The sequence below is a fragment of the Oryctolagus cuniculus genome, chromosome 7 (genome assembly GCF_964237555.1).
Source record: "Oryctolagus cuniculus chromosome 7, mOryCun1.1, whole genome shotgun sequence".
In the NCBI taxonomy this organism is placed as follows: domain Eukaryota; kingdom Metazoa; phylum Chordata; class Mammalia; order Lagomorpha; family Leporidae; genus Oryctolagus; species Oryctolagus cuniculus.
In genome coordinates, this window is record NC_091438.1 from 148,084,082 (window position 1) to 148,111,636 (window position 27,555).

Genomic DNA, 27,555 nt, shown 5'->3' on the forward strand with positions numbered 1-27,555 from the left:
GAACTCTGTGGCCTGGGTAAGCAGCCAGATCTTCCCCGTTCTCTCTGCAGGAATTCTCTGAGCCTCAATTTTTTTTTTTCCATGTAAAACAGTTCTTTCCCTCAAGGGCTCCTGTGAGGGCTAAATGAGTTCATTCACAGAAGTGCTCAGCACAGTCCCCGTTGGCAGCCCTGGAGCCCGGCTCACGGGAACATGCACACACCCGTCTCTGAATCGGGAGTGACCACGTGACCCGCCCACTCCCCTGGCGTGTGTGGAGGTGGATCGTGTGGGCCGCCACAGGTATGAATTTCACCTGCCACCCTCTCCCCGCCCCTCTGCCCCGCCCACAGCAGCCTCCCAGCCCCTGGGTTTCCGGAGGGAGGAGCCTCAACCTGGACCATGCCTGGCAAGTGGCATGGGGTGAGGCGAAAACACTTCCTGTTGGGTCACTTCCGCACAGCCTGGCCTGTTCCGGACGCGGAGTAAAAGCTCCGTGCATGTTAAGTCATTCACACAGCAGGGCGATCTATTCTAGCTCGTCTCCTTAAAAAACCTCACCATTGCCATCATAAATAATCATGAAATAACGACAACGAGAAAGCTGTATCCTCACACCAACCGATTCAGTCATCTGGTGTCGCACCTGTTGTGTGTGTGTGTGTGTGTGTGTGCACGCACGTGCATAGATCAATGTGCTGGAAGTGTTCCCCACGCCCCTACAAAGAGAGGGCTTGGACACCCTGGCCGCAGGGGCCCCACGGTCATCTCCAGGCCCCAGCCCGCCTGGACCCTCGGCTGCCAGGTCCGCGTCTGCAGCCGGTAGCGACGTCCCGCGCTCACTGGGGCACGCGCCCCACTGTGGCCCTTACCTCGGCAGACGGTGCCGTTCTCCACGGCCTCGAAGCCCGCCTTGCACATGCAGCGTCCGATGGGCACCAGCCACTCGCCGTCCCCGTTACAGTACAGCTTGATGGGCACGTCCACCTCCTCGGCGTTGGCGATGCAGCTGCCCCGGGCGGCCACCAGGGACGTGCTCTCAGCCCCCGACAGCGTCTCCTGGAAGACGGCGCCGTTCTGGATGACACGGGGGCACTTGCGGTAGAAGACGCGCACGGCGATGAGGGACATGCAGCCGCCGTAGTCCTGGAAGGCCAGGTAGAAGCCAGCGCGGGACACGGGTCCGAAGCTCCGCACCTCCGTGTTGATTTTCATGACCCGGCCGCCCAGGTCCACCTGCGAGAAGCTCTCGTCGGCGGCAATGGTGTCCACCTTCACCCACGGGTTCTCCATCCAGTTGGGGAAGGTCTTGGTGGCCGAGTCGAAGTCGGCCTCGTAGTAGTAGAGGTTGAAGGTCTCCTTGCAGGAGCCGGGCACGCTGGGGATGCTGCTGCAGTCACGCACTGAGAACTTCATCTCCACGTGGATGCGGTGGGCGCCGCGGCGCCGGATGAACTTGGTCCGCAGCCAGTTGTTCTGGCTCGACTCAAACACGTTGCACACCTGGTAGGTGCGGATGGTGTTCATGTTCTCGTCATAGCCACTCACTTCTTCCCACTGCGGGCGAAATGCTGGTCAGGTCCGGGAGGAAGCGGCTCCGCCCCCCGCCAACGCCCGACTCCGCCTCCTCCTGGAATCCTCTGGTCTGATGGCGGAGGTATCAGAGAACTCCCAGGCTGTCTGATAGGGGAGACATGGCCTTGGCCCTGGGGAATTCCCAGCCTCTAAGGGGGACACACCAATCTGGTGGGAAAGGCACATGGCCTGCCCTTGGAGTTGCTCCTGGTCCGCGTGGGAGCCGTGGCCCTCACTGTCAGGAGTCCGCTAACCTGATAAAGGAAAAGTGCCCACCCGGAAGGGACAGTAGCGGGGGTGCTGCCTGTGGGGAGCACCGTCTGATGGAAGGGGGCACAGCTCTGGGCTCGGGGGCTGCCAGCGTGGTGAGGGGACCGGACTTCCGTCCTGTGGCAGCTCCCTGAGCGAGCAGGGAGACACAGCCCTGGGCTTCAGGGACTCCAGTCTGATGGGGAAAGTCGGTCCCCCCACCACCACCAGCCCCTCTGAACTCCCCCGATGCTGGGGAAGACAGCGCCCTCCCCACGGAGCAGCTCTGCTCTGGGCTTTCAGGTCAGCACCGCAGTGCTAGGCCGGGGAGGAATGTTACAAGGGCCCAGGGCCCCCGTGACCTCCTCAGAGACCCCTGGGGCTGGGCCTTGGTTCCCACTCTGCCCACCTCCAGCACCCCTCCGGCTGCCTGGGATCCTGTATTCACCCACTCTCCCCTGGCCCTCGGCGTACCCCGCCTGCCCGGTCCACTCTCCCCAGAGGCACTGAGAGCTTGCAGGGGGTACCATCCATCCTGTCCTCCTCCGGGGTGGGGGCCCCATGCTGTTGGGCTGCTTTTGCCTGGGGGTGACAGCAGAACGCCCCCACCCCCACACACACACGGGGCCCGGGGCTGGGTGCCCTGACACTATCGCCTTTGACAATCACTCGTGCCTGGTCGATTCTGCCGCTGAGGGAGTAGAGGTCAAGCAGGCAAGGACGCAGGCCCAGATCAGGCAAACCCAGACCATTCCGTGTGCTCGCCCGCACTGCCTAGAACACAAGGACCCAGTTGCGCCCCAGGAGCCCTGGGTTCTAACCCCAGTTCTGCTCACAACATGTGTGGCCTTGGGCAAGTCACTTCCTGTCTCGGGGCCTCTATTTCCCCAACCGCCTAATGTGACTGTGGGGGCAGGTGATGGGAGTGGGGTCCCCTAAAGTGGCCGCGCTGCGTGCTACTGCTCGGATTCTCTGAGCCGAGCAGGCGCGGTGTAGAGTGAGGGCCGCCAGCCCGAGGAGGGTCAGGCGCGTGGGGAGCGGGCTGGAGCCTGCTGGCCCCATCTCTACCGCAATGGCGACTCCAAAGCTCCCTACATTAAATTTTTTTTTTTTTTTGGTGGCACCATGTGACAAAGTCAGCCCCTTGTTACAACCACTGCTCTTCTTCAGAACTTAATTAGAGCACTTAATTAGAGCACTTTGCCTTTCTCCCCTCTCTCTAATTAACATGCGGAGGCCCTGCAGCCTAAACACCCCAAATAATTGCGTCCGGGGGCCCTGCAGCCCAGCCTGGCCTCATTACTGGCAGGGTGGGGCTGCGGGCCCTGCCGCCTTCACAGATGGAAAATTGGTGACAAGAAAGAGCCACAGAAAGAGGCCTGACCCTGGGGCCCTGCCTATTGAGAGCACAGGCCTGGGGGAGAGGTGGGGGGGGTGAGCGACTGCAGCGCCCTGGGGCAGCAGCTGAGTCCTGGGGGAGGGAGGAGCTGGGGTTGGGGGAAGGGCAGGGCGAGTGGCGGAGTCCCCCGCTCACAGAGCGGCAGGAGTGAATGCTGTCACAGAGGCCACGGCCGCGGTGCGATTACCATCAGCCGTGCTCTGTACTGGGCGGCAGCGCATCGCTCACCTGGCAGAAGACCGCCTAACGGTCCTGGCAGGAAGGCTTCATTGCGCCCATTTACGGATGAGGAAACTAGAGGGAGCTCGGAGAGACCAGTGAGCTGGCTGTGGCGGGAGGAAGAGGAATCTCCAGCCGCACCCAGCCTTGCTCTGGGGAAGTTCAAGGTCAGGGGAGCAAGCCCCCCCACCGCGGGAGACAGGGGGAGCCCAAGGAGGGGGAGCCTGGTGTTAGGGACCCGGGGCGTGGTCCCAGCCCTAGATACAGCCTGAGCCCCATCACCTACTAGCTATAGGGCCTTGGGCAGCCTCAGCTCCCCCATCTGTAAAATGGAGCCAATCTCATCCAGTTGGATTGCAGATGACGCGTATGAAGGTGCTTGCCACTGTAATTTTCAGGAAATGACAGCTCACTTTCCTCATCTGTAAAATGGGCAGAGCGTGGGTACCGATTTGGCAGCATGGGGATCTCGTGGGCATCCTTGCATGTTGTCATGGTAACTGGTGCTCTAGCAAAGGCAGAGGACTTGGTGTTGGGCAGTGAGGGGTCTGGCTCAGCTGAGTTGGGCCCCGAGCCGTGGGGAAGGGGCTGCAGTCAGAGGGGGCATTTAGGCCCTCAGTGGAGCCCTGACACATCTTGGGGGGAACCAAGTAGGGTTTGGGAGCCCCTGACTCACCCCTGACGGAGGGTGCACCATCCATCCCAGCTCAGCCGTCGCTGTGGTGGAGTCCATCAGGGTTTCTGTGGGAAGAGCCAAGAGTCATCGGCAGGCCCACCTACCAACTGCTGTCAATCACTCTGCAGCAGCCCTGAGATCCCTCCCTTTTGCATCCTTTTCCCTTCCGTTGCCCCAGTCAGCAGGCTGCATCTCCAAGACTGTCCTCCTTCTAGACTCCGCCTCTCCTAACCCCGCCTACTCTCACGTCCCAGCCAATCATTTGGTTCTAATAGGTTCCGCCCCTCTAGGTCCAACTGCAGCTCCTCCACCTACGATCAAGCCCCACCCTCCCAATCACCTCCAGCTAACCTAGGTACTGGCCTTTCCCTACTTTTCTGTAGAGTCAGGGTCCTAACCTGGGGTCTCCTTCATGGGTTTCAAAGGGTTCACTACCACTCAAAATTTTACATCAGGGGCCAGTGTTGTGGCGCAGCAGGTTAAGCCGCTGCCTGCCATGCCACCATCACATATGAGCACTGGCTGGAGTCCTGCCTGCTCCACTTCTGATCTAGCTCCCTGCTAATGCATCTGGGACAGCAGCAGACAATGGCCCATGTGCTTGGGCCCCTGCCATCCATGTGGGAGACCAGGATGGAGTTCCTGGCTCCCGGCTTTGGCCTGGCCCAGCTCCAGCTATTGCGCCCATTCCAGGAGATAGAAGATCTCCTTCTTTCTTTCTCTCTCTCTCTCTCTAATGCTTTCAAATAAATAAAATCAATATTTTGAAAAAAAATTTTAACATCACACTTTGTATATCTGTCCACTGTTTAGCTTGCATCAAATTCTAAAAACCTGGGACGTAGGTGAGCTTCGGCGCCAGCCACACCTCACCTGCCTGGCCCTCACAGCCTGTCAGGGCACCCTCCCTTCTCCCAGAACCTGGAGTCCTCCTGGTGTCCCCAACCCCGGGAGGCCTTCCCCAGGGCTCTGCCAACTCCATGCCCAGGAAGTGCTCAGGGTGTAGGATTGTGACTAGCAGGCACCAGCAGAGGGGTTAGGAGACTCAGGCCAGCCCTGGAACCAGCAGTCAGAGGGCACGAGCCACACAGAGCCCAAGAGAGCTCACGCCCACCCACCCAAGTTCGGCTCAGGCCCAGAGCTCCACATGGCCACAATGGCTAGGGCTGGGCCATGCTGAAGCCAGGAGCCAGGAACTCCCTCTGGGTCTCCCACGTGGATGGTGGGGGCCCAGGCACTTGGGCCATCATCTGCTGCTGTCCCAGACACATTAGCAGGGAGCTGGGTCAGAAGTAGAGCGGCCAAGAATCAACCCGGCACTCCAGTCTGGGACGTGGGAGTCCCAAGTGGCAGCTTAGCCTGCTGCACCACAACGGAGGCCCCTCAGAACAATTTGAGTTGAGTGGACTGAAACTGTCCCCTCAGCCATCTGGCCAGCTGACACTCGCAATGTGCCAAGCACTGTGCTGGGTGCCCTGGGACAGGAAGTGGGGAGCAGCATGACCCCCTGTGGAGCAGTTCACAGTCTGGCAGGGGAGATGAGGTGCGCACTGGGGACCTAGCAGGTCCCAGCAGGACGGGCACACCGCTCAGCCCAGCTAGCAGGTGAGAGACCTGCTCTCCACTCTGCTCCCAAGGCAGGCATCACCAATCAATCCTTGCACTCGTGGCCACCCAGGGTTTCTCATGGCAGAGTCCCTGGCCCATACAAATGCCCACCATCTGTGTTGCAGCCACCTGCCCCTGTCTAGAGACAGGGCAGCTGGGGCACAGGGAAGGAAAGAGATTCGCTAGAGATCACAGAGGAGTTGGTGGCGGGGCAGGTGTCCAGCCTCCTGCCCCATCCACTTCTGGGCATTTAGAACAATTAGTGTGATGGCCTGAGCAGGATAAACTAGTGCCAAGAGACTGGGGGCAGGGTGCCAGTGTCCAGGCCACTGAGAAGGTTCAAACGGGAGGTAACGAGGGCACGACCGGCGGGGCGGTGGGTGGGGGTGGAGCGTGGGGAGGGGAAGAAGCACTTGCCCAGCGATGACCTCAGCCAAACAGGAGAGCTGACAAGAGAGGATGCAGAAGTGTCCCTGAGACCGCCTGTGGCTTGTGTTTGTGGTCACTGGGTCTCTCGGCGCTGGGGCCGGCGTGGGGGGGGGGGGAGGGGTGCCAGGGACGGTGGAGCCAGTGCCAAGGGCATCTTTTTGATGACAAATTGAAGCGAAGTTCTATTATGATGCTTTGGAGCTGCAAAAAAAGGGCCCCTTTTCACACTCGGAATGCTACAGATTTTTCTTCCTGGAGAGAACAAGGGCTGAACTTTTAACCTGTTTTCTCTCATCGGCCTCATCGGACTCGCCAAGCTGGGCTCTCGGCCGGGCCGGAGGAGCAGCTGCCGAGAGCGGTGTGGACCGAGGGAGAGGAGCGGGGTCGGGGCGGGGGGAGGCGAGCCCCACCCCTTGGCTGGACTCCTGGGTGACCCAGAGGACACGCACTTGAGGGTTCTGTGTGGCCCAGGTGGGAGGGGCTGGGAACTGACCTCCTCGTTGTTCGGATGCAAACGTGGACCCAGAAGGGAACAGGGATCTGTCAGAAGTCGCGCAGGAAAGCGGGGGCTCAAACACTAGGCTCTCACCCAGGGGCTCCACCATGCCCCTCTCCTACCTGGCCCATGCTGGGCGGGAAGCCTGCCAGGGCAGGGGCTCGAAGGCCCGGATGACGCACGCTGCAGGCTCACAGCCAGTGAGGGTAAACGGGCAGAAGAGGCAGCGGAGGGCGGCGGCTCCCCTGCTCCCTTCTCCCCTGCCAGTCCCAGCCCTGGTGTGGGGAGTCTGGGCTGGGGCTGCTTTCCCCTCCCCTGGCCCTTTTCGGTCTGATCCTGCCCTGCCTCCCTCTACCTGTGCACGTAGGGCGGGGAGCAGAGCACGCACACCGGGCCCGGAGGCCAGCCAGAGCTGCATTCTAACACAGGTTCATTCTTCCCCCGCCTGGCCGTGCACCCTTGGGCCGTGTCCTCAGCAGGAAATGGCCCAGATACCTCCCAGTGTGGAGGTGAGGACCCAGCGAGCCAGGCAGAGTTTAGCTTGGAGTCCAGCACCAAGGAAACCCCCCAGGAAGTGGCAGCTATTTTTAGATGGAGCGCGGCACCCCCCCGCCCCGGCTGACCCTGGCACCTGCACCCATGTGGCCCCTGATGTGAAGGCGGGGGCTCGGCCCGCTGGCTTTCCCACGCCCAGACCACGCTGGCCAGCATCTGAGAAACATCAGCCTCCCTCTCCCGACGGCCGCCGCCTCCAAGGAGCCCTTCCCAGCCCGACCCACGCTGCTTTCCTGGGATGCCCCGAGCTCCTCTTTGTTCTTCTCAAACCGACTGCAACCGTCCGACTCAATTCCCTGGGGAATCTGGGGCAACCAGCTCTCGCCTCGGGAACCCAGGTGGGCCCAGCGCCCCCACCGGCACAACGGCTCAGACGCCTCCCCCGAAATCCCAAGACTCCACGGAGCGAGAGGACTCATTTCCACGGAGGCCCCAGTGAGGGCCAGAAACCTGCAAAATTCTCCCAACAACGCCAAGAGGTACCTGACACTGTCCTATGTCGCCGGCCGGCAGGGGCTCAGGAACTTGCCCAGGGCCACTCATGTCGTCTCTTCCCAGCTGTGCTCAGGCAGCCATGACTGTGTGGCGCTCTCCCTCTCGAACCTTTGCCCCTCTACACCTGCTATGCCTGCCCCTCATGCTCCCCAGCTGTGACGTCTCAACTCAGGTCACCTCCTCTTGGAAGTCCTCCTGAACTCGGCACCCTCCAGCTCTGCAGTCACGGGGGTTTTGAGATGGTCCAGCACCCGTAGCTGGCCAGGGCAGTAACTGCCTGGCCTCCTCGGAGGCCCTGTGCGTCCCTGAAGGGGAGCTGCATGGGGTCCTAGGGGCCTGGCGCAGAGTGGCGGGAACACGAGCCAGTGCCCTGCTCCGTCAGGGCCGCCGGCCTCGGGCCTGTCCCGTGGATGACACTGGATGACGTCAGCCAATCCTGCTACTTACTATTTTTCTTCCAACCGCCTCTTTTCTCTTAAGTACATTTTAAAGAGTTGGGGGGGGGGAGTAATCATTATTATAAATGGAAAACCAATATCACTTTCCATAAAAAGAAGGGAAATAAACACAAGGCTCTTATAATTAAAAATGTTCGTCCGCAAACCGCCGAACACGCTTTGGGGGCCACGGGGCTCCATCAAGCTGCCTCCGCTGTGACAGTGCCAATCCCTCATTGCTGGGGAGCTGGCGTCCCTGTCCACAGGTAATTAATCACCATGCGGATGTGACAAGACACGCGGGGCTGTGCGCGGTGCGTTGTCAGCTATGGGAACGGGAGTGGATGGAGGAAGGGAAGGCCACGTTCAGGTATGGCTTCGTGGAGGAAGTGACACTTGTGGGCGGGGGGTGGGGGGAGCTGGCGCTGAGTGTGGCTGAGGGCACTGCCCATGGGCTGACGCAGGGAGCCGAGGCCGTGCCCACCTGCCCACCTCCTGCTGCCACCGCTGCCATCTCCCTCTCCAGCCCACCCCACCCCATGGCCAGGTCCCCAGGGCCCAATGAAGAGATGAGCAAGGGGAGGCCACAGAGATTCTTGGCGCACAGGCCACAGCAGGAACGGGGAGCACGCTCCTCTCCTCGGGGTGGGAGAGGGCGCGGTCTGCCTGCGCCCACACCGCCTCTCCCGCCCGGAGCCGGCGCACAAGCAAGCAAGCGAGAGGCCCCGGCTGCACGGGCTGCAGGGGCGGCCGGCCCTCCGGCGAGTGGGAACTGTAGTGTGCATTTCAGAAATATTTCAGCTCAAAGGGGAGACACACTGAAGTCGTTAGCATCGGGCCGCCAGGAGGGGGCCGGGGGGGGCCTGCTCGCAGGCCGGCTAGATGTTGCCCCCGGCTCCCCGGGCCACCGCTGGGCAGCTCTGGCTGTCTGCACCACCATCGGTTAGATGAGAGCGCCAAAGGTGTGAAGAGGGGGCTTCCATTAAGTGCCTTCTGTGTGCCAAGCAGTGGCTGGGGCACTGGAAATGCCATCTTACGAGAAGTTGGGGGGCGCATGGGCAGGGCTGGGATGTGAACCCACACCCGTGTCCTCATCTGTATCATTTCTAAGATGCCACACCGTGCCCTTAGAAAACAGGTGACACAGGACGAGCAGATCACAGGGCTAACGTGCCTGTGCGTTTTCTCGCCCCCATCTAGCCCTGCGCGAGGCCAGGAGGGGGAAAGGGGGACAGCAGCAGAGGGGCAGGGCGGAGACCGTGCAGGCCAGAACGTGGGCTCCAGCATTCTCAAACATGTGACTGCCGGCGAGCCAATGCCCCTCTCGGAGCCTCAGCTTCCACATCCGTAAAATGGGTCTGTGTGAGGATAAAGTGACATCGCGTAGGTGAGTCGTCTTGTTCTGATGCCTGCCAGGGCCCTCGTCACCGCCGCGGCCCCAGCACTGACAAGGGGGCCGGGCTCATGGCAGATGCACCGAAGCTGCACACAGTGGCCGCCTGGGGCTTCTCACACCTGTGTCTGATCAGATCTTAACCGAGTTGAAGGCCTGCAGGAGACGACCCCAGCTCCTGTACCGTGCACTCCAAGCCCCTGCCCAACGGGCCGCCGGTGACCTCCCGGCCTCTCTCTGCCACCGCCTCAGCGTCCAGCCAGCCCGATCTCTGCTGCGGCAGGTGCTATGCTGGGGCACTGGAGACGTGGCCCTCCACGTTCCCCTGATCGCCGGCCCTGCCTGCTTTGGGAGCTCAGCTTCCAGGCTCCTTGTCGCTGGCAGTCGCCCTGCCCAGGCTGCGTTCAGTTACTAAGTTAGGCTCATCGGGTGAACGTCTACTCCACCCAGCGTGCGCTAAGCCCTGTGCTGGGCACTGGGGTCAGCAGGCCCTTCCCCCAGGAGCTACCGGGCTAGTGCCCAGTGCACGGACGTGCTGCAGGACCCAGGACACAGCTGGTGCAGGCCAGGGAAACCCGGGCGAAGAAGGGGTCAGCTCTAAGCCGGGAGTTGGGAGCTTGCGGTGTCTCGGGGAGGGAGCCAGGCAGAATGAAATGTCAGGCGCGGGGCGGCTTGGGCCATGACGAAGCTGCGCACTGGCCTTGGCCGTGGGCTCTGGGCTGGGCGGCCCGCGTGGAAGGAGCACGGGAGGGGCGGGAATGTGGGGGGGTCTCACAGGCTGGGACCTTGTCCACAGGCTGAGGGGAGCGACGGAGGATCCCTGACCAGGGTAGGGACGCCTCTGTCCTGAGAACTCTCGGCACCACAGTAGCCCTGCTGGGGGCTCAGCCCGGGAGCCAGCTGGGTGGGGAGGTGGTTGAGTGGTCTTTGCCCCCAAACTGGCCAGCAGCCCCCAGCAGGCAGCAAATCGGCCTGGTGGGGGCCTGAGCAGGTGTCACTCTGGAGTCTTCCGAGCAGCTCCGGGCACCTCTAACCCAAGCCCGGTGGGAATCCCCAGCCCGGGGCATCAGATCACCCTTCCTTGGTCCAACTTAGATGTCCCAAGAGGAGAGAGCGTTCAAGGCCACTGCCAGGCTCCAGCGAGTGGCTCCCCCTCCCTGAGGCCCCACCCCCTCACCTGTAAAATGAGGACAGACTCCTCCCCCTCTGACCTCACAGGCTGCTCTCAGGACCCCAGTAGGGGTTGGGTGCCAGGCGGGGCCACAAGAGGCCCGCAGGGAAAATCGCCAACACTCGGCAGGTGCTCCGCAGACACTGTCCATCTGGGAGCCCATGTGGCCAGTAAGGGGCTGGGCAAGATGTACCCACATGGGTTCTGTCCCAGAAGCCACCAGGCTGCACCACTCCACAAGAGGAAGGGGCCAAGCCTCTGCTTCCATCTCCCAGGGGCACGGGGGTGGGGGGACCAGGCCCTGAGCTACACACTCTGCAGTCTGTACGGCTGGCCCTGTGGACCCATTGCACAGATGAGGAGACTGAGTCCAGAGAGGCACAAAGACCTGCTCAAAGTCACACAGCTAGAAAGAAACCGGGCTGGGATTCAAACCCAGGTCAGCCTACAAGGCTTTGAGACCCCTGCTGACAAGATGCAGCTGGGAGCCTAAAAGGGCCTGGGGCTCAAGTGAGGGGCCGCGCCAGCCCCGGCAACCTTCCGAGGCGGGAACGGCCAGCGCACTGCTTCCGCAGCCCAGGCCCTGCTCGGGGCCCAGGCTGGACGACGGGGACCCTGCTGATGGGAAAGCCTTCTGCCCAGACACACGCTCCTGCCGGGCTCCGCGGCCCGCCCGGGGCGGCGTGTGTTTTCTCAGGCCCGGGCCCACCACGCCGCCCGCCGGCTCCTCCACCCTGTCCCCCGCCCGCCCGCCGCCGCTGGCCTGGGTACCCGCCAGCGCCGGCCCCGGCTGAAACCCAATCCTGCGGCCAGCGGGCTGCGCTAACAGCGGGCCGCATTGTGCAGCCGGGGCTGCGGGAGCGCTGGGATCCGCTGCCTGGGGACCCACTTAACCTCCGCAAAGGACAGGATGATGGATGGGGGTCCGGGCCGGGGTTGCTGGGGGCGGGGTGGTGGTAAATGAACACCAGGGCTTGCTGGGGGCGGGGGAGGAGGAGACACAGGGGGAGGGGGACACAGGAGGAGCTCCCTCAGTTCTCGGGACTCCTGGCCCTGGTCCCGTTTCACACGGAAGGAAACTGAGGCCCATAGAGGCCAGGCGACCTGACCAAGGGCACACAGCGAGTCAGAAACTGCAGCCAGGCCCGCCGCCCGCGAGCCGTCCCCGCGACACGCCAGGCTCTGCCCTGGAATCTCTACTTTTTGCGGCCCTTTTACGTAAGCGAACCCGCACACGCACACCCCTCGTGTCTGCGGATCGGCAGTACCAGTGTCCACAGGAGCCCGGCACCGTGCAGAGCTCTGTGCTACCTCATCCCACGAGGTCCCGCCGTGGCCCACGGACAGGGGACCCGTCACCAGGGCCGCGTTACAGATGAGACACGGGAAAGCTCAGGGAGTGAGTGGCCAATCAGGGCACGGCAGAGCCGGAGCGCAGGCGGTCACTGCTGGCACCTCCTCCACGTGGGTGCTAAGTGCCTTGCACCTCCCCTCTGCCCACCAGAGCCCCACTGTGCAGCCAGCACTGAGGCCTGGCCTGCTGGGGACACGCAAACACGTACATCCCTCAAGATGGGTCGCAAACGTCACCTCCTCTGGGAAGCCTTCCCTGATAAGCCCTGAAGCTGGGCTCCCAGGTCCTGTGTGTCTCCCACCGTTGTACTTGTCACCTCTCCCACGGCTTCCTTCACTTGACCCGTCAGACCCTCTCCTGGACTGTGTCGGCCATGAGCTTCTCTACCTCATCCCCTGCCCCCAACCCAGCTCTCTCCAGACATCCAATGTTCTTTCTCACTTACTCCGGCAGGCTGGGTGTTGGGGTTTCTCTCCAGGAACTATGGCAGTGGCCTGGTACGTTGTACAGTCACCCTTGCTACTCGCTGGGGACTGGTTCCAGGACCTCCTGTGGACACCGCAACCCGAGGAATGCTGGAGCCCCTCCCACGGAGCACGTGCACAGAACTCACACCTCCCCCTGGAGGTTTGAGGTCACGGGCCATGATGCAGCATGCCTAAGCCAATGCCCTGGGCTGGCTGTGTAACTGCAAGCACTAGGCACTGGCATCGTGGTGCAGGGGTTAAACCACAGCCTGCGACACCAGCACCTCATACTGGAGCATGAGTTCGAATCCTGGCTTCTCTACTTCCGATCCAGTGCACTGCTCACATGCCTGAGAAGGCAGCAGAGGATGGCCCAAGTGCTTGGGTCCCTGCCACGAACGTGGGAGACCCAGAGGAAGTTCCTGGCTCCCGGCTCTAACCTGGCCCAATCCCAGCTATTGCAGCCATTTGGGGAGTGAACAAGTAGATGGAAGACCTCGCTTCCTCTCTCTGTCACTCTGCCTATCAGAGCAATAAATCTCTAAGAAACAAAAAAAAGCAAGCGCTGGCTTTGTGCCAAGCCCCGCGCTGTCCCAGGCACCCTCACTTTGGGGGCTCACTGCGAGAGAAATCTTCGCTGGTCCCATTCAGCATCCATTCACCAGCCCCCCTGCCCCGCACCCCATCCGCCACGCAGCCACGGGCCACACGACTGGGATCCTGCTTATGCAGCCCCTCCTCGCCGCTCCCTGCCTTCGCCTTCCCCACAGCGGGGACAAGGGAGCCTCGGGGGAGCCACGGCCAGCTGCTCGGCCCTGTGCAGCCCACGTGGGAGCAGGAGGCAGGTTCTCTTCGCACCTCTCGGCTCGGTCGCCTGCCTTGAACCATCCTCCGCAGGCAGGCTGATCCGTCTGAGTCACCTCAAATCCTTCTGCGTGTGAGTGGAGTGTGAATTACAAATCAATACGGCGCGGCCGCTGTGGGTGCAGGGGGCTCCGTCAGCTCCGAGGCGATTAGCAGGCCTGCTGCGCCTGCTTCCATTTGCCTAATTGGCCCCGGTTTCCCCCAGCGCAAGACAATTAACTCAAATTCTAGAACCCGGACCACCCCTCGGCTTCTGGGCAGGGTGGCGGGCATTGGGCCACGTGGATTGCTGCTGGCCCACCCGCCCCCCGGGGCTCCCCATCATCCAGGCCGACCTGACATCTGCCCACCCACACAGCTATCCGCCTATCCGTCCATCTGTCCATCTCCCCACCCAGCCGTGCACTGACCCAACACATCCCACCCCTTCGCCCACTCGTATCCACACTGCCATTGAAACTCTCCATCCAGCAGCATGTATGAATGGATGCTTCCTGCCCCCATCCTCTCACGGCCTCCATTCATCCGTCACCCACCACCCATTTACCCATTCATCTGTACGGCCAGCACCCGCCTCCGGCGTTTGTCCGTCCGTCCATCCATCTTTCCAGCACACCAACCTCCCTCCCCCGCCCCATCTGCCCACACACTTGCCCATCCCCCCTCTGACCTCCCTCACTTTCGTCTCTATTACACCTGCTACCCACCCCTCCCATCCAGGCAGCCTGCATATGTCCAACACCTACTGTGTGTCGGGTTCATGCTAAATACTAGAAAATAAAAGACACTGTGGCTGATCAAGAAACTTAATGATTTGCAGCAAACGCTAAACCATCCATGGCTCCCACGCCCAACTCCTGAGGACTCTCCAAGCTTCAGGGTCTACCCTTGGACTTGGCCCTGCTCAGACTGCCTGCCCCAGGTTCCCAGGTCCCGTCCTGCTGCCTCTGAACCTGGTTTCTGTTCCCCAGGAGCCCCCCAGGGCCCAGAGACCTGTCTTCCACATCACATTAGGCACGGATGGGGCCGGGGCCGGGACCACCCCACAGAGGGGCCGTGGAGAACTTGACCCCCGAGCCTGCCCCATCCCCTGTTCCACAGCCTGTAAGGGGGACTCTGGCAGAAGAGGGACCTAACCAGGGGTCAGAGGTAACCCAGAGGAGTGACACCTGGCCTGGACTCCAAACACTGAGAAGGGAGCAGAGGAGGAAGTGGGGGGCGGTGCTCCCGGCAGGGGAAGAGTGGACATCTTGGAGCGCGGATGCCAGGCCTGAGGAGAGCAGAGACCCCCGGAGGGGCTGGTCTCACGCCTCTTTGAGACTGATGGAGGTGGCGCAGCCCCGGGAGCAGGGCGGTACGGAGGGCTGCCCCCAGCCGCGGCTGGTCCCATCCCAAGTCTGAGGGCCCCAGAGCGCTGGCTGTTTCTGAGAGTGGCTGCATCCATCCCCAGGCAGCTCCCCCCCCCCCCCCCCAGGACTCCATCTCTGCTCGGTGTACTTCCAAGGCCTCGCTCTCCCCCACCGGGCAGCTCAGCGGCTGAGCAGGCACGGCTGGGACCTACAAGGGAGTGTTCTGGGGGCGGGGCCTTTCTGGGGGCGGGGGCTTCCTGGGGGCACCGCTCAGCAGTTGCCCCATCCTGGCTTCCCCATCAATTCCTGCTCATTTCCTACCCACCCGACACCCTGAGAGGCTACGCCAGGCCAAGAGCTGGGCCGGGGAGCTTCCAGCGTGAGCTGGTGGGGGCCGGTGACATGGCCAGGCGTGGGGTGGGGTCAGCAAGGGTGGGCGTCCAGATCAGAGAGTGGCAGGAGGGGAACCGGGAGCAGGCATGGTCTGACTCAGAAGGAGAAGCCGATGCCCGGGGGTGGGAAGTGGGCAGGATGCAGTCCCCTGAGAGGTGCCCCACCCCCCGCAGCTGCGGGTCCCCTGGCCTCTGTGCCGTGTCAGGATCAGAGCTGGCTTCCGGTGGCGGAGGCGATGCCACACCCAACTGGAGAGGGTCCCCTCCCTCACCTGGGTGCCATCGCAGGCCTCAGGCTGGCAGGCCCCGGGCTCTGGGCCCCACGGCACCACCCTCCACCCCAGTCTGCTCACTCCCTGAGCCCCACTTTCTCTCCCCCTGCTGAGCCTTGGCCCTGGGTCCTGCCCCTGCCTGAGAAATGGGGGCTCCGCCAGGGCGAGGGCCTTGGAGAGGCGGGCGGGAGGAGGTTCTCGACTTGGCTGGGCTCTTTTTACCTCCTTGGAGCTGCCCGGGGAGTCCACATCTCCACCTGGAAGTTTCTGTTTACCTTGAAGACTCAGCTCAGACATGTCCTCCTCCAGGAAGCCTTCCCTGACCACCCACTCCTCCCCAGCTTGAGTCTGCCGCCCCTTCTGGGGGCTCCAGTTCCCGCTCTGGAATGACTGTCACGCGCTTCCCTCGCTTGTGCTTGCTTGGGGTCCACAACACTGGGCTGCCAAGCGGAATGTGAAGGCAGCTGGTGGCCAGGGCGACCAAGGGACAGGAGAGGCCGTGTAAGATGACAAGCAGGTGGCCTTGGGCTAAGCCACAAGCAGGCCCGGCCCTGCGTCCCCTCAAAGCAAACCCGACAGCCACCCTACCAAACTGCTGGCCGTGCCACTCAGCTGGAGGCCACAGGCCCACGGGCCACAGCCAGGCCCAGCTCCCTACCCCAGGTGGCCCCCGGCTCCCCGGCCCCACACTGGGGCGCCTCCTCACCGGGAATGCAGTACCGGGGGCGGCGGCAGCCCGGGCGCCCCTCGGACTCACCAGCGCTGGGAGCCGGGCCGGGAATTTCTGCTCTAATTGGGAAATTGGATCTGGAACCTCAAGCATCCGGCCACACTGGCGGGCAGCCCGCGGGGGACGGGCGCTTCACTTGTGGGTTTCGGGTGTGCGGTGGGTGGGCCCCTCAGGCCCACAGGGCTCCCGAGCCTCTGCCTGTGGCCTCCCCTCCCCCATCCACACAGCCTCAGTGACTTCACCCAGGAAATGGGGGCAGTGAACCATACCTTACTCACAGGTGTGGATGCATAGCTCTTAGCCCCAGGCCCCGCAAGCGAGCCTCACCGGAGGGAAGCCAGAACCACTTAGCATCAGCGCTGCTTCTGCCCAGGTTGCCGGGCCAGGGCAGCTCCCAGGGAAACCAGCAGGGAGGGGGAGGGGAGGCAGGGGAGCTGCATTGGAATGGGGTACCAATCCTAATCCGAAAGCCCTGCACTGAGGACCTAGGGGTGCAACTGTGAACACTTACTTACTGTGTACCAGGCCACCGTGACTTGCCTGGGGTCCCCAGGGAGCTGGTGGCAGTGCTGGGATTTGGAGCCATCTGGGGTTTCCTCCCCGCTGCCTCCCATGAACGCTCAGGGAGTCCCCGTGCCGGGCCTGGCGGGGAGCGCTCACTCGGCCTCATTTCACGTTGCAATTATCTGTCCCATTCCCCGCTGGCTGCAGCCAGGCTCCCCGGGGAGGCGGGAAGACCCTTTCGGAGAACGCCCGGAATAGGGAGTTCCCAGGGACGCCTCCCTGCGCCTCGGAGCGAGCGGGGAGGGGCCGCGTGCACCTGTGAAGGCCCTCCTCCTGCACCTGGCCTCTGTCCCCTGCGTCCCTGCCCTGGGGAGCCGGTCAGGATTGAGGGGTGGCGCCTTCTGGGGGTGCAGAGGCTGTGAGGGGGCAGGCTGGGGTTGAGGGGTTGCTAGGGTGCTGCAGGAAGGTAGTGCCCTGTGGAGGGTGGGGGGGGGGGCAGGCAACCTGGAGATGGCAAACTCAGCAACACCGACTAGAGGTCGGGTCCTTGAAAGCCTGTGGACAGGCAGAGAGCTCCCTGGGATGAGAGGGGCCTTGAGCTCCTGGTATGTGACGCCCCCGGCGTGGGCTCAGAGGTTTCAGGGCTCAGGTGCCTCCTGAGGCCTGGCCCAAGGTCGTGTTCTGACCACACAGTGTGGGGGCCACTATGTCCCCCTCTCCCCACCCCCACCTGGATACACACCCCCACCGCCATGGAGGCCTCAACAGCCCTCCCCACCCCCAACCTGCCCGTCTTCCCATTCCCACTGCCTCCCTCGCTGAGCACCCTGGGCCTCTGCCCGGCCACAGCCCCGCGCCTGCCACTGGCACTCTGGGCAGGAGGGCGGGGCCGAGAGTGGAAGCCAGGGGCTTTGTCCCGCACACAGGGGTCGCTCTGCAGCCCCTGCCGCCCCTTTCTGGCCTGTGGGAAGCGGACATGTGAGCACCTGCCTTGCAGGTAGCTCGGACAGCGATGACGTCATACACACGCCCAGCCCCTGGCTGCAGTGAGTGCTTAGAAATGACTGCCCGGCCGTCTTGTAGCCCCCACTTGTGTTACTGTCACCATCAGCCGGCCCCTCTGGTCAGCACTGAGGCTGACACTGAGGATGACAGAATTATGTTGTCATCCCCCCGCCCCAAAGCTGTCCAAGTCCTAATCTCTCGGACCAGCGATAGCAAAGGGACTTTGCAGGTGATTCTGACTCGAGATATGCGAAGGTGCCGACACAGGGAGACCACCCTGGGCCACCACATGGCCTCATGGGAGGGAGGTGGGAGGGCCAGAGTCCCGGATGTGAGGACAGAAGCAGAGGTGGGGCGGAGCGCCGTGAGGATGGAGGAAGGGGCCATGGCCACAGGAACGCTGGTGGCCTTCGGGAGCTGGGAAACGGATTCTCCCTGGGGAGCTCCCGGGGCGGTGGGGCCCCAGAGACACCCGCTCAGCCCCGGGAAACCCACCCACTCCAGACTTGGAGCTCCGGGATGGGCGGCCGCTGGAGACCCACACGGCCTCAAGGGGGAAAGTGGTGTCTGTACACCTGCTGCTGCCCCAACGCATGGCCCCAGGCCGTCTGCCGAGAGAGGGCAGGGTGCGGGCGCCGGCCTCTGGTGTTCTATCTGCTGTGCCCATCCAGGCCAGGCCAGTCACTTGGGCCCAGCAACACAGGGCTACTGTGGATTAAGCATTCATTACATGCCAAGCCCTGCCCAAGATCTCATCCCCGCAAAGTCCGGTGCGGCAGAAACTAGAGTCAGTCCCATTCTACAGATGAAGAAACAGAGGCCCAGAGAAATGATGTGACCTGCTCAAGGCTGTCCAGCAGCATGGGGCCCGGCTTCCCCCCTGCACAGGCCCAGGCCGCGCCCACCTGTGTGGATCTGGGGTGCTCCCTGGACCCCGAGGCAGGAATCACGTCAGCCTCCCTGAGTGTGGGCGCTGCAGCTGGTCCCAGGCGCAGGAGGAAGAGAGACCATGTGGGAGGCAGGGTGCCAGCACCCCGGCCAGACGCCCCCACGCACAGCTTCCCCCGGCCCTGAGAGGGCCACGGCGAGGCCCTGCCCTGGCCAGGCCCAGAGCAAACAGCTGGCTGAGGTCCTGTGCCGCGGGGGCCTCCCAAACCCTCCTCCTTCCCAGCCTGGCCGTCGGGGTTCGGGAGGAGCCAGGGCTTCCCGGGTGCACGGCTGGGACAGGGCGCTCCTGTAGCGCGCCCGGCCTCCGTCACGTCCTCATGGAGCAGACGGGACGCAGGCCCAGGGAGGCTGTCTTCCTCCCAGCCACGGGTGTCCCGGCGGCACCCTCAGGAGGCTCCAGCTGTGGCTCTGGGGATGGGGGGTGGCACCCAGGGACACACAGCTCGGAGCCTGTCTCCCGTCGCAGTGGGACCCCAAGAGCCGGGAGCTGGGACTGGGGGTCCCTGGTGGCCCTCGGTGCTCTGAGGACGCCGCCTGCACCCTGGTGTCTCCCCTGCGTCCCCAGGTGACGTTCGCCTCAGATGACTCCGGGCGGCAGCAGCGCCGGTGCCAGGCTAGGGAGGGGGAGGCGGGCAGGGCGGCGCTGCCACAGCAGGCCTCGGAGCCCGCTCGGAATCCCAATTGAGCTATTTTTAATGCGCTTCAATTTTCATTTTCTTTTATTGGAAAACACAGATGGGGACTTGCTGCCCCCTCACACTCACTGAGCAAGGCGCCGACAGGGAGCGAAAACCACAGCAGGCACGCACACGCCCCCTCCCGCGGCTGGGACCCTGCAGCTGCCCCGGGGCCTCAGTGTCCCCATCTGTAGAGTGGGCTTTGCCAGGGCAGCCCGGAAAGCCCCGGCCAGCCTTCCCTGCCAGGGTCTGAGCCAGAGAAGGGGCGGGGGCTCCCACAGGGCCCCGGCAGGGAAGTGGGGGCAATGAGCTCACTCAACACTGGCAGCCACGCATGGGGCTTTTACGATCCCCAGGTTACAGAGTAGCAACTGAGGCTCAGGAGATAGGCGGACACAAGGCCGGGTCTCTAGCTCGCCCCTCTCCGCGCCACTCCCTTCCACACGCACTCCTGCTTGTGTTTTCCATGGCAAATGCAGTACATGCCCATTAAAGACAACTCGGGGAACAGGTTAGAGTCAGATGGAAACTCAGGGCACAAGCCCCCCCACCCTCGCTCCCGCCACGGCCCAGCGTCCTGCCCGTGCCTCCACGCCCCGTGCTCCGTTCCCCACGATCGGCCGGCTTTCGGCAGCGCCAGGTGCTGGCACGAGGTGGCAGCCGCCCGAGCGTCAGCTCAGACCCGAGCACTTTCTGCACGTCCCAGTCCCGGCCTTCCCTCCGCCCCACAGGGCCAGGTTGGCGGCTGGGGGTCTGTGTTCTGCACAAGCCCCCGCCCCGCCCCCAGTCTGGGCGGCAGCTCCCTCGCCGGCCTGTACCGCGGATGTATCTGGCATCCTGGCCCGAGATGGAGCTGCCTCCCCGGGGCTGCCGTTGTCCTGGGTCACGGCAGATGGCGCCGAGGCCCCGGGGCACAAGAGGGGAAGGGGGGCTGCAGCACTGGGCAGCGTCACGGAGGCCTTCCTTCCTTGGGCGCGCTCGGCTGCCCGGCTGCCCCGACTCATCTCCCCTGGCACAGGCCTGCTCTCCCGTGGCCAGGCGGCACGAGGCAGAGTCTCAGGGACCCTGGCTCTGGGACAGAGGGAACAGAGGCCCGGCTGGGTCAGGAGGAACTTTTAGAAGCAAAACCACAAAGGTCCGGCTGGAGACCCTGCCTCCCCAGAGCCGTCCGCGTCCCCAGAGCTCCAGTGCTAGGCCTGGGATTGACCCCAGCCCCTGTACCTGTCACAGTTCTGCCAGCGGCCAGGGCCTGCCTAAAAGGGCATCCCCTGGGCTCCCCCAGGCCCCTGTCTGTGCCCTCCCACCCCAGCCTCCCAGAACTGTGCCTGGGTGAGAGGATGCCTTCTGAATCAGCCGAACATGACCTTCTCTAAGCCTCAATTTTCTCAGCTGTAAAATGGGGGAACTTCGTTGCCTGTCCAAGCTGCCTGGCGCTGTGGGTGGGTGGGCAGAGAGTATCCCCCCTGCCGGGATGCTGGGCAGGGTCCTGGCTTCTCCTCACCCTCCCGCCACTCCCAGACCTACAGGTGCCCTGCACCCAAAGCCTGGCCCGGAGCCCACTGGCTGCAGGAGCTGCTGCTGCCACTAATTGTCCCTTGTGAGAATGGCACCACCTCCCAAGTGTGTCCCCGCGCACAGTGGGGCGAGGGGACAGGAACAGGGCTCAGGGCCGCCTGGACACGAGGCGAAGCGGCAAAGCCACTGCTGGGGACTTAGCCCCAGGCTGGGCTTCCTTGGAGTTGGACAGCGACCGAGTGGGGTCCCGGACTCCCCCGCGTGCACAGCACCCTCCCGTGGCTGCCTCGGACTTTCCCCACGACAGCTCTGTGGACTACATGGTCTCACGTCTTCACCGCGCTCTGCAGGCCTCGCACTGAGCCCGGCAGACACCAAAGGCAGGCGGCCCACAGCTAGCGCAGGGAGAAGAAGCAGCCACCACAGCCGAGAGGTGCACATAAGGCGCACGCAAGGGGCCCCAAGGAAACGGGCAGGCCCCATGTTCCCACTGTGCCCATTTCACAGGTGACGTAGCGGGTGCAGTGAGGCCTAGGGCTGTGCTGGCCTCCACGTCTAGTGTTCTTTCAGGATGCTTTGTGCAAAGTGAGGAAATAAGTCAGTAAAATAGCTGGGGATAAAAAGGTTCAAAGCAGAAGAAATAGGGGCTGGCGCTGTGGTGTAGTGGGTTAAACCTCCACCTGCAGTGCTGGCATCCCATATAGGCACTGGTTCGAGTCCCGGCTGCTCCACTTCTGATCCAGCTCCCTGCTCACGTGCCTGGGAAAGAGCAGGAGATGGCCCAAGTGCTTGGACTCATCCATACATCCCTCTATCCAACCGTCTGTCAATCCATGCATCAGCTCACCTGTTCCCCCCACCTTCCTTCCCTCCTCCTGTCTGTCCATCCATCCCTCCATCCATCGGTGTCTCCATCCGTCTGGCCATCCCTCTAGCTGAGCCCCCATGGGTACCAGGCTCTGTTCTGGGGGTGAGGTTATGAGCTCCAACCTCATGGACTATAAAAGCTTAACAATGGGCCAGCTTGTCCCCCACCCCACCTTGTCACAGAGGACTCTGAGGCTCAGGGAGGAAAGGCCATCAGGGACCATGGCACTGGGCCTTGTGTCCCAGGTCCTGAGGCCCCGGGTGGCAGCCAGGATTCCGCCCTACGGAGGGCCCGGCTCAACTTGCTGCTGGCTCCAGATTCCAGCTCCTCGCCAGTGTAGACCCCAGGGGAGCGGTGATGGCTCCAGTAACTGGGTTCCTACTACCCACAGAAGAGGCCTGGCTTCAGCCTGGCCCAGCCCCAGCTGTTGTAAGGCTGGGGAGTGAACCAGCAGGTGGGAGCCCTCTCTCTCTCTCTCTCTCTCTCTCTCTCTCTCTCTCTCTCTCTGCCTCTCTTCTGCCCCAGCTTCGGATTCAATGCTCCAGCCTGGCCCAGGGCAGCAGGTGTCCAGTTTGTGGATGACCTAGGAGCCCTGCATGGGGTGGACCCTGACCCTGACCCCAGGACGCCTGGTGCCACACTGGTGTGGCCAGCTGCCCAGGAGGCCCCTCCCTGGAGGAACGCCTGCGTTAGGCCGCTCCACACCCTCCTTGCCAGTGCTCTGCCTCTGTCCCAAGCTTGTGGCCCTGGACGCTTGGCAGGGGGCTTTTAAGCTCTCAGAGCCAGCACCCTACTTTGGGGGACCCCCATATGTGAAAAAGAGAAGAGGAACTAGCTTATAGCTGGTGAGCACAGCCGACTGTTTGCACCGTCACACAGGAGAGAAAACTAAGGCGACGACACGTGCTCGGAGTCCCTCTGCTGCAAACAGATGGACAAGGATTCGGATGCACCCTGCCTGGCTGAAGAACGTGCCCTTAGCTTCCCTTCCAGAAAGTCCTTTGACAGTCCTCTGTCAGAGGGGACTTAGCACCCTTCAATGGTCACCACCTCCGGGGAGCCCTTCCTGACCACCCCAACCCACCTCAACTCCCTGGAGTTACTGCGTGAGCTCCTCCATGTGAGTGGGTGGGTGGGGGCTCCCCACTGAGGCTGGGGGCCTCCCAGGGAGCAAGGCTTCTTACTGAGAATGACCTCAGCATCCAAACAGACCCCAGCCCAGAGCACACTCAGGCCCACGTGACAGCAGCCGAGACCCCACCCCAGAGCGTGGGGAAGGCCTGCCCTTCTCCGTCTCCCACATCCCTGCCACTACCCTGGGTTTTAACCGAGGGTTTTAAGCGCACAGAAGTCTATGCTTATGAGCAGACATCACAACAGCACAGGAGGGGCCGGCGCTGCGGCGTGGCAGGTTAAACCTCTGCCTGCAGTGCCGGCATCCTGTATGGGCGCCAGTTCGAGTCTTGGCTGCACCACTTCCAGTCCAATTCCATGCTGATGGCCTGGGAAAGCAGCAGCAGATGACCCAAGTGCTTAAGGCCCTGCACCCACGTGGGAGACCAGGAAGAAGCTCCTGGCTTTGGATGAGCCCGGCTCCAGCCATTGCGGCCATGTAGGGAGTGAACCAGAAGACAGAGACCTCTCTTCCCTTTCTCTCCCTCTCTCTCTCTCTCTCTCTCTCCCTCTCTCTCTCTCTCTGCCTCTCAAAGACACAGAGGATGGCGTAAGAAGTCAGGGCTCTTCCCCGAGGCAGTCACGGTGGGGATCGCCGAGTCGCGCTCCTGGGCACACTAGCTGCTTACAGGGGCGCAAGTGCAGGGAGCTGAGGGTCCCCGGTGGACTCGCACTCAGCACGTGGCTTCTCGCCTGCTTTCAAACCAGGCATAGAAGATTCCAGCACATTCTTCCCACAGCCTCCTCACCTCTGAGCTTCCGGGACATGGCCCCTGTGTGCGTAGCCCCCTCCCAGGGAGCCCATCGGGGACACTGGGGCAGCAGGTGCTGTGTCCCAAGGCCGGCCCGGGGCAGGCTCTGAGGAATGAGGAGCGGAGTGACAGGGGCTGGCAGGGCCCCAAGGAGGAGACGGGTCAGCACGCGTCCCGGCTCTCCCCTCAGACCCGGCCCTGGACACCCCGGCTCCCCCGCCACCCGGCTGCTTCCCCCACACCTCATAAATCTGCAGGCAGCCAGGCCCACTCAGCCCAGCCAGCTGCCCTCGGAGCCGCCCAGATAAAGCTGCCCGTGGGCAGGGGGAGGCCCGGGGCGCTGGGCCCACCGAGCCCCTCCGACCCTGGGCCCTGGCTGACTGGGCCTGGCGCGGCGTCCTGGGGGTCAGTCTCCAGCCGCATCTCCCAGGGGACCTGCGCGGGCCAGCCGCCCAGCCGGGCTTCCTGCCGCCCGTTCGTGGGGAAACCGCAGCGGCGCACACCGTCCCCAACACCCCTTTTATCACGTCCCTCCCTGCTGCCGGCCGCTCCCCAGGGCCGGGGGAGAAAGTGAACGTCTTTTCCCGGAATTCCTGAGCGCGCCCACCCTCCCCGTCCCCCAAGATTCGGCTCCATTCGCTGCACATCCCCACGTCCCACCCTGTCCCCGAGTCAGGCTGTGCTTTCGGCCAAGGAACCACCTCCTAGAATCACGGTGGGGATGGCGGCGGGTGAGCTGTGCACACTGCAGTCCCAGTGCTTGGCCCATGAAAGAAAGGTCAGCTCCCTTCCTCTTTTCCTAACAATCATGTAAGCATTAATAACCCCAGCACACAGTTGGAAACATTTGTGTGTGTCGACTTAATCTTTGAAACACCCCTTTGAGATCTGTGCTGTATTATCCCCATTTTCCAGATGAAGGAACTGAGGCCCAGGGCAGCGAACAGAACCCAGAGATCCTCCCCAGGAGTGAGCTGGTCCCCGCCCTGCCCTGTGTCATTCCTCTCCTGGCAAGAATCCGGGTCCCCCTGGGGGCACTGGGTCTGGTGGGGGAGGCGGGAGGAGGCAGCCGGGTGGGGAGGCTGGGGCTCCCTTTCATCAGACCACAGCATGGCTGAGCGTGGCCCCTGCCCATCTGATGGGGGTACCCCCTGTCCTGCACCCATCCGCTCCTGGTTGAAACACCCAGGACAGGGGACGGAGGCCGAGGGCCTTGCCCGAGCAGTGAGAGTTCTGTCCCTTTCCCTGCCCTGCACCCCTGCATCCCGCGGGAGGAAGGCTCCGGCTGGGGCTTCCACGGCCCCGACCACGCTGGGCTCGCTGAACACGGGGCCTTGGCGGCCCTGCACCTGGGGCCCCTTCACCTGAGCGCCTCTCTCTGCCTCCCTGGGACTTCCAGCTGCCCACCGCGGGCCTGGAGGAGCCTGTCCTGCCCACAACGTGCAGGGGAGGGCAGCTGGCGACTCGGAAGTCCAGGCCCCTCTTGCCCCCAGTGGCACTCAGCTCAGCGGCACGACACACCCCGCACTGCCTGCCTGTTCCCCGGCCCCCTCAACCCATGTCTCAGGCTCCCCACATTCCTACGGGAGCCCAGCAGAGAGGGAGAGGGAGCCCCGGGCTCCAGGAGACAGACGGGGAGCCGTTTCTAGAACACCGCTCGAGATGCCAGCAATGGCGACGGACAACGGGGAGGCACAGGACAAAGAGGCAGCGGTGCCCGACAAGCCCCGGTCCGGCGTGGGACCCTCCCGGTCCCTGCAGTTGGAGGAGCTTCCTGGCTGGCGCGGCTCTCCCAGCGCGGCCACTGCGGGACGGTATCTCTGGGATGGCCCCTGCACGTGGAGCACTCGGGGGCAGGAGTCTAATACCAGCTCTAATCGGAGGGTCACAGGCCGGCGCGGGGGTGAAGCCAGGACCGGTGGGGTGGGGCTGTGGGCGCTCCCCACCCCTCGGCCTCATCCCCCTGGCCCCAGCACCCTCCGGGCTCCAGGGGGAGGTTTCGGGAAGGCCCCTTCCACACATCTGGAGCTCGTTAGACGGCGAAGCTGGAGAGGCCGGGATATAAATGGGTCCAGCAAGGGTTTAGATAAATACGGGGATGATAGATCCGTGGCGGGTTATTGAGGGGAAGAGAAAGGATGTTCAAGGAAGAGCCTTAACCTTGTCAAGCTCGCCGACAAACTGTCCCCAGGGGGCCCGCTACTCAGCAGCCTCATCTCCTGCCACCCCCCCCCCCACCGCCCCCGTAGCCCGCGAACAGCCAGAGCCGCCCAGCTCGGCCCTCCCCCGCCTCCCAGGTTGGGGGTGGACCCACAGGGCGTGACACTGACTTTCATTCATACTGGACAAAGCCACTGGACTGGGCCCGTGAGACACGACTCCATGACAACCAGAAGCGTGGTCACACATCGCGTGGCGTGTCCACCGAGAGCCGGGCCATGTGGAGTGTCTCCCATGCGTCGGCTCATTCAACCCGCACAACCGCCCGGTGAGGCAGCCCATCTTACAGGTGAGGAGCCTGAGGCTTGGAGAGGGGAAGTGACTGCCAAGCAAGGGTCGCACAGCCAGGAAGGAGGGGGACAGGGGTGCGGAGCTCGTGGGGCCTCAGCCAGCAGCAGGTGGAAGAAAGAAATGGCAAACAAACCCCAGCTGGGACTCCGGCCCTGGCCAGCCCCTTCCCAGAGGCTCCTGCTGGGCCCCAGGTGAGTCCCGTCCACGGGACTGTTCCGTCCGCCATGACAGCCGCGTTTCAGGGAGCACTCACCACCGGCCTGTCTCACCATGCCCGTGTGGTCAGTTTCACTGGACAGGCGAGGAAACTGAGGCACACAGCCACACAGCCGCACGGAGCTTGCCCAAAGCCAGCATGCCAGGGCAGTGCCGGCCTTTGGGAAGCCAGCCCTTGGTTTGCTCATCTCTGTGCTGGGCTCCATGACGAGTTTGTTCTCTACTTCCCAGGACCCTCGCACACCAGAATCCTGGCGGCCCCTAGGACAAATGGGGGCCCCTGTGGCAAGCTCCCCGCGGAGTGGGATAGCCGCCTGTCTCGTCTGTGCCACACAGCCGCCCCGCCAATGATCTTGGATCTGTGTCCCCGAGTTTTAGAGGGTGGGTGAGGGGGGAAGCCAGCAAAATCTGAAGGCGGCACCTGGTGGGGACCGGCAGAGCCAGGACTCGAACCCAGGCGAGCCTGTGGCTCCCAAGACAGAGGCCAAGGAAGTTTCTGGAAAGGTACGACCCGCTGGCTGAGCACTGAGCTCTTGGCTCGGGCTGGAACAACCCTGGAGAGGAGAGGAGACCTGGGGAGGAAGTTGGCCGCCCCAGTGCTGACTCGGGCTAGGGCCAGGGCAGGGGCTGGGGCCGGCCTGTTCTGGGAAGTGCAGAGACCACAGGGATCCCCTTACAGCTCTGGGCCCCCGCCAGGCAGGTGAGCATGGCTGGGCAGGGCGCACAGCCCCGCCTCTCTCCACTGCGCACCCCTGCAGCCCAGGATGGGCGTGGGCAGGCAGGGGAGAGCCCCCGGCGGCCCTGGCAGCTCACGGGTGCACCTGCTAAGGGACCTTTGTCCGGACTGCCTGGCTCTCTTCAAGCTTCCGACTTTCCTGAACTGCTGTTAGGACGGGTCACAGCCCCGTAACCACTTGAACTACACTTGACTTTTAAATGGACTCACCGACTTTTACTGAAGTAAATTCACTCGTAAAGGAAAAAGTGGGTTACTGCTGTAAGGAGAAGAAAGCCAGCACGGATTCCTCCGGAGAGGCAGAGCGAGGAGGCAGCGAAGGGCCTGGGTTCCTAAGCCTTGCTCGGATACTCACTGGCTGCCAGTGACCCGGGGCGAGGTCCCTGACGTCTCTGGGCCTCGGCCTCCTGGCGCGCCTGGCCCCTGGAGGGGCAGTAAGGATGAAACATGTACGTGTTTGTGAAATAAACTCCAACGCTGGCCGACGCTCCAGCTCCCCGCTCGGCTCTGAGTCTGGGGGCCGCTCTCGCCAGTTGGAAGG

At 63.2% G+C, this 27,555-nt stretch overlaps 1 protein-coding gene across 6 annotated transcripts in view; it reads right to left on the minus strand.

Moving 5' to 3' along the window:
* EPHB2 (EPH receptor B2) overlaps positions 1 to 27,555 on the minus strand; it is a 177,262-nt gene that overhangs the window by 116,578 nt on the left and 33,129 nt on the right. For 5 of the 6 annotated variants that reach the window (XM_051857962.2, XM_051857961.2, XM_051857957.2 and 2 more), the window contains exons 2-3: positions 4,098 to 4,162; positions 852 to 1,536 (exon numbers count right to left, since the gene is read on the minus strand). In XM_051857962.2, the coding sequence (XP_051713922.1) occupies positions 852 to 1,536; positions 4,098 to 4,162 (750 nt within the window). Of the gene's footprint in view, positions 1 to 851; positions 1,537 to 4,097; positions 4,163 to 13,360; positions 13,502 to 27,555 lie in introns of those variants that run through there. The other variant, XM_051857958.2, reaches the window with a different exon arrangement.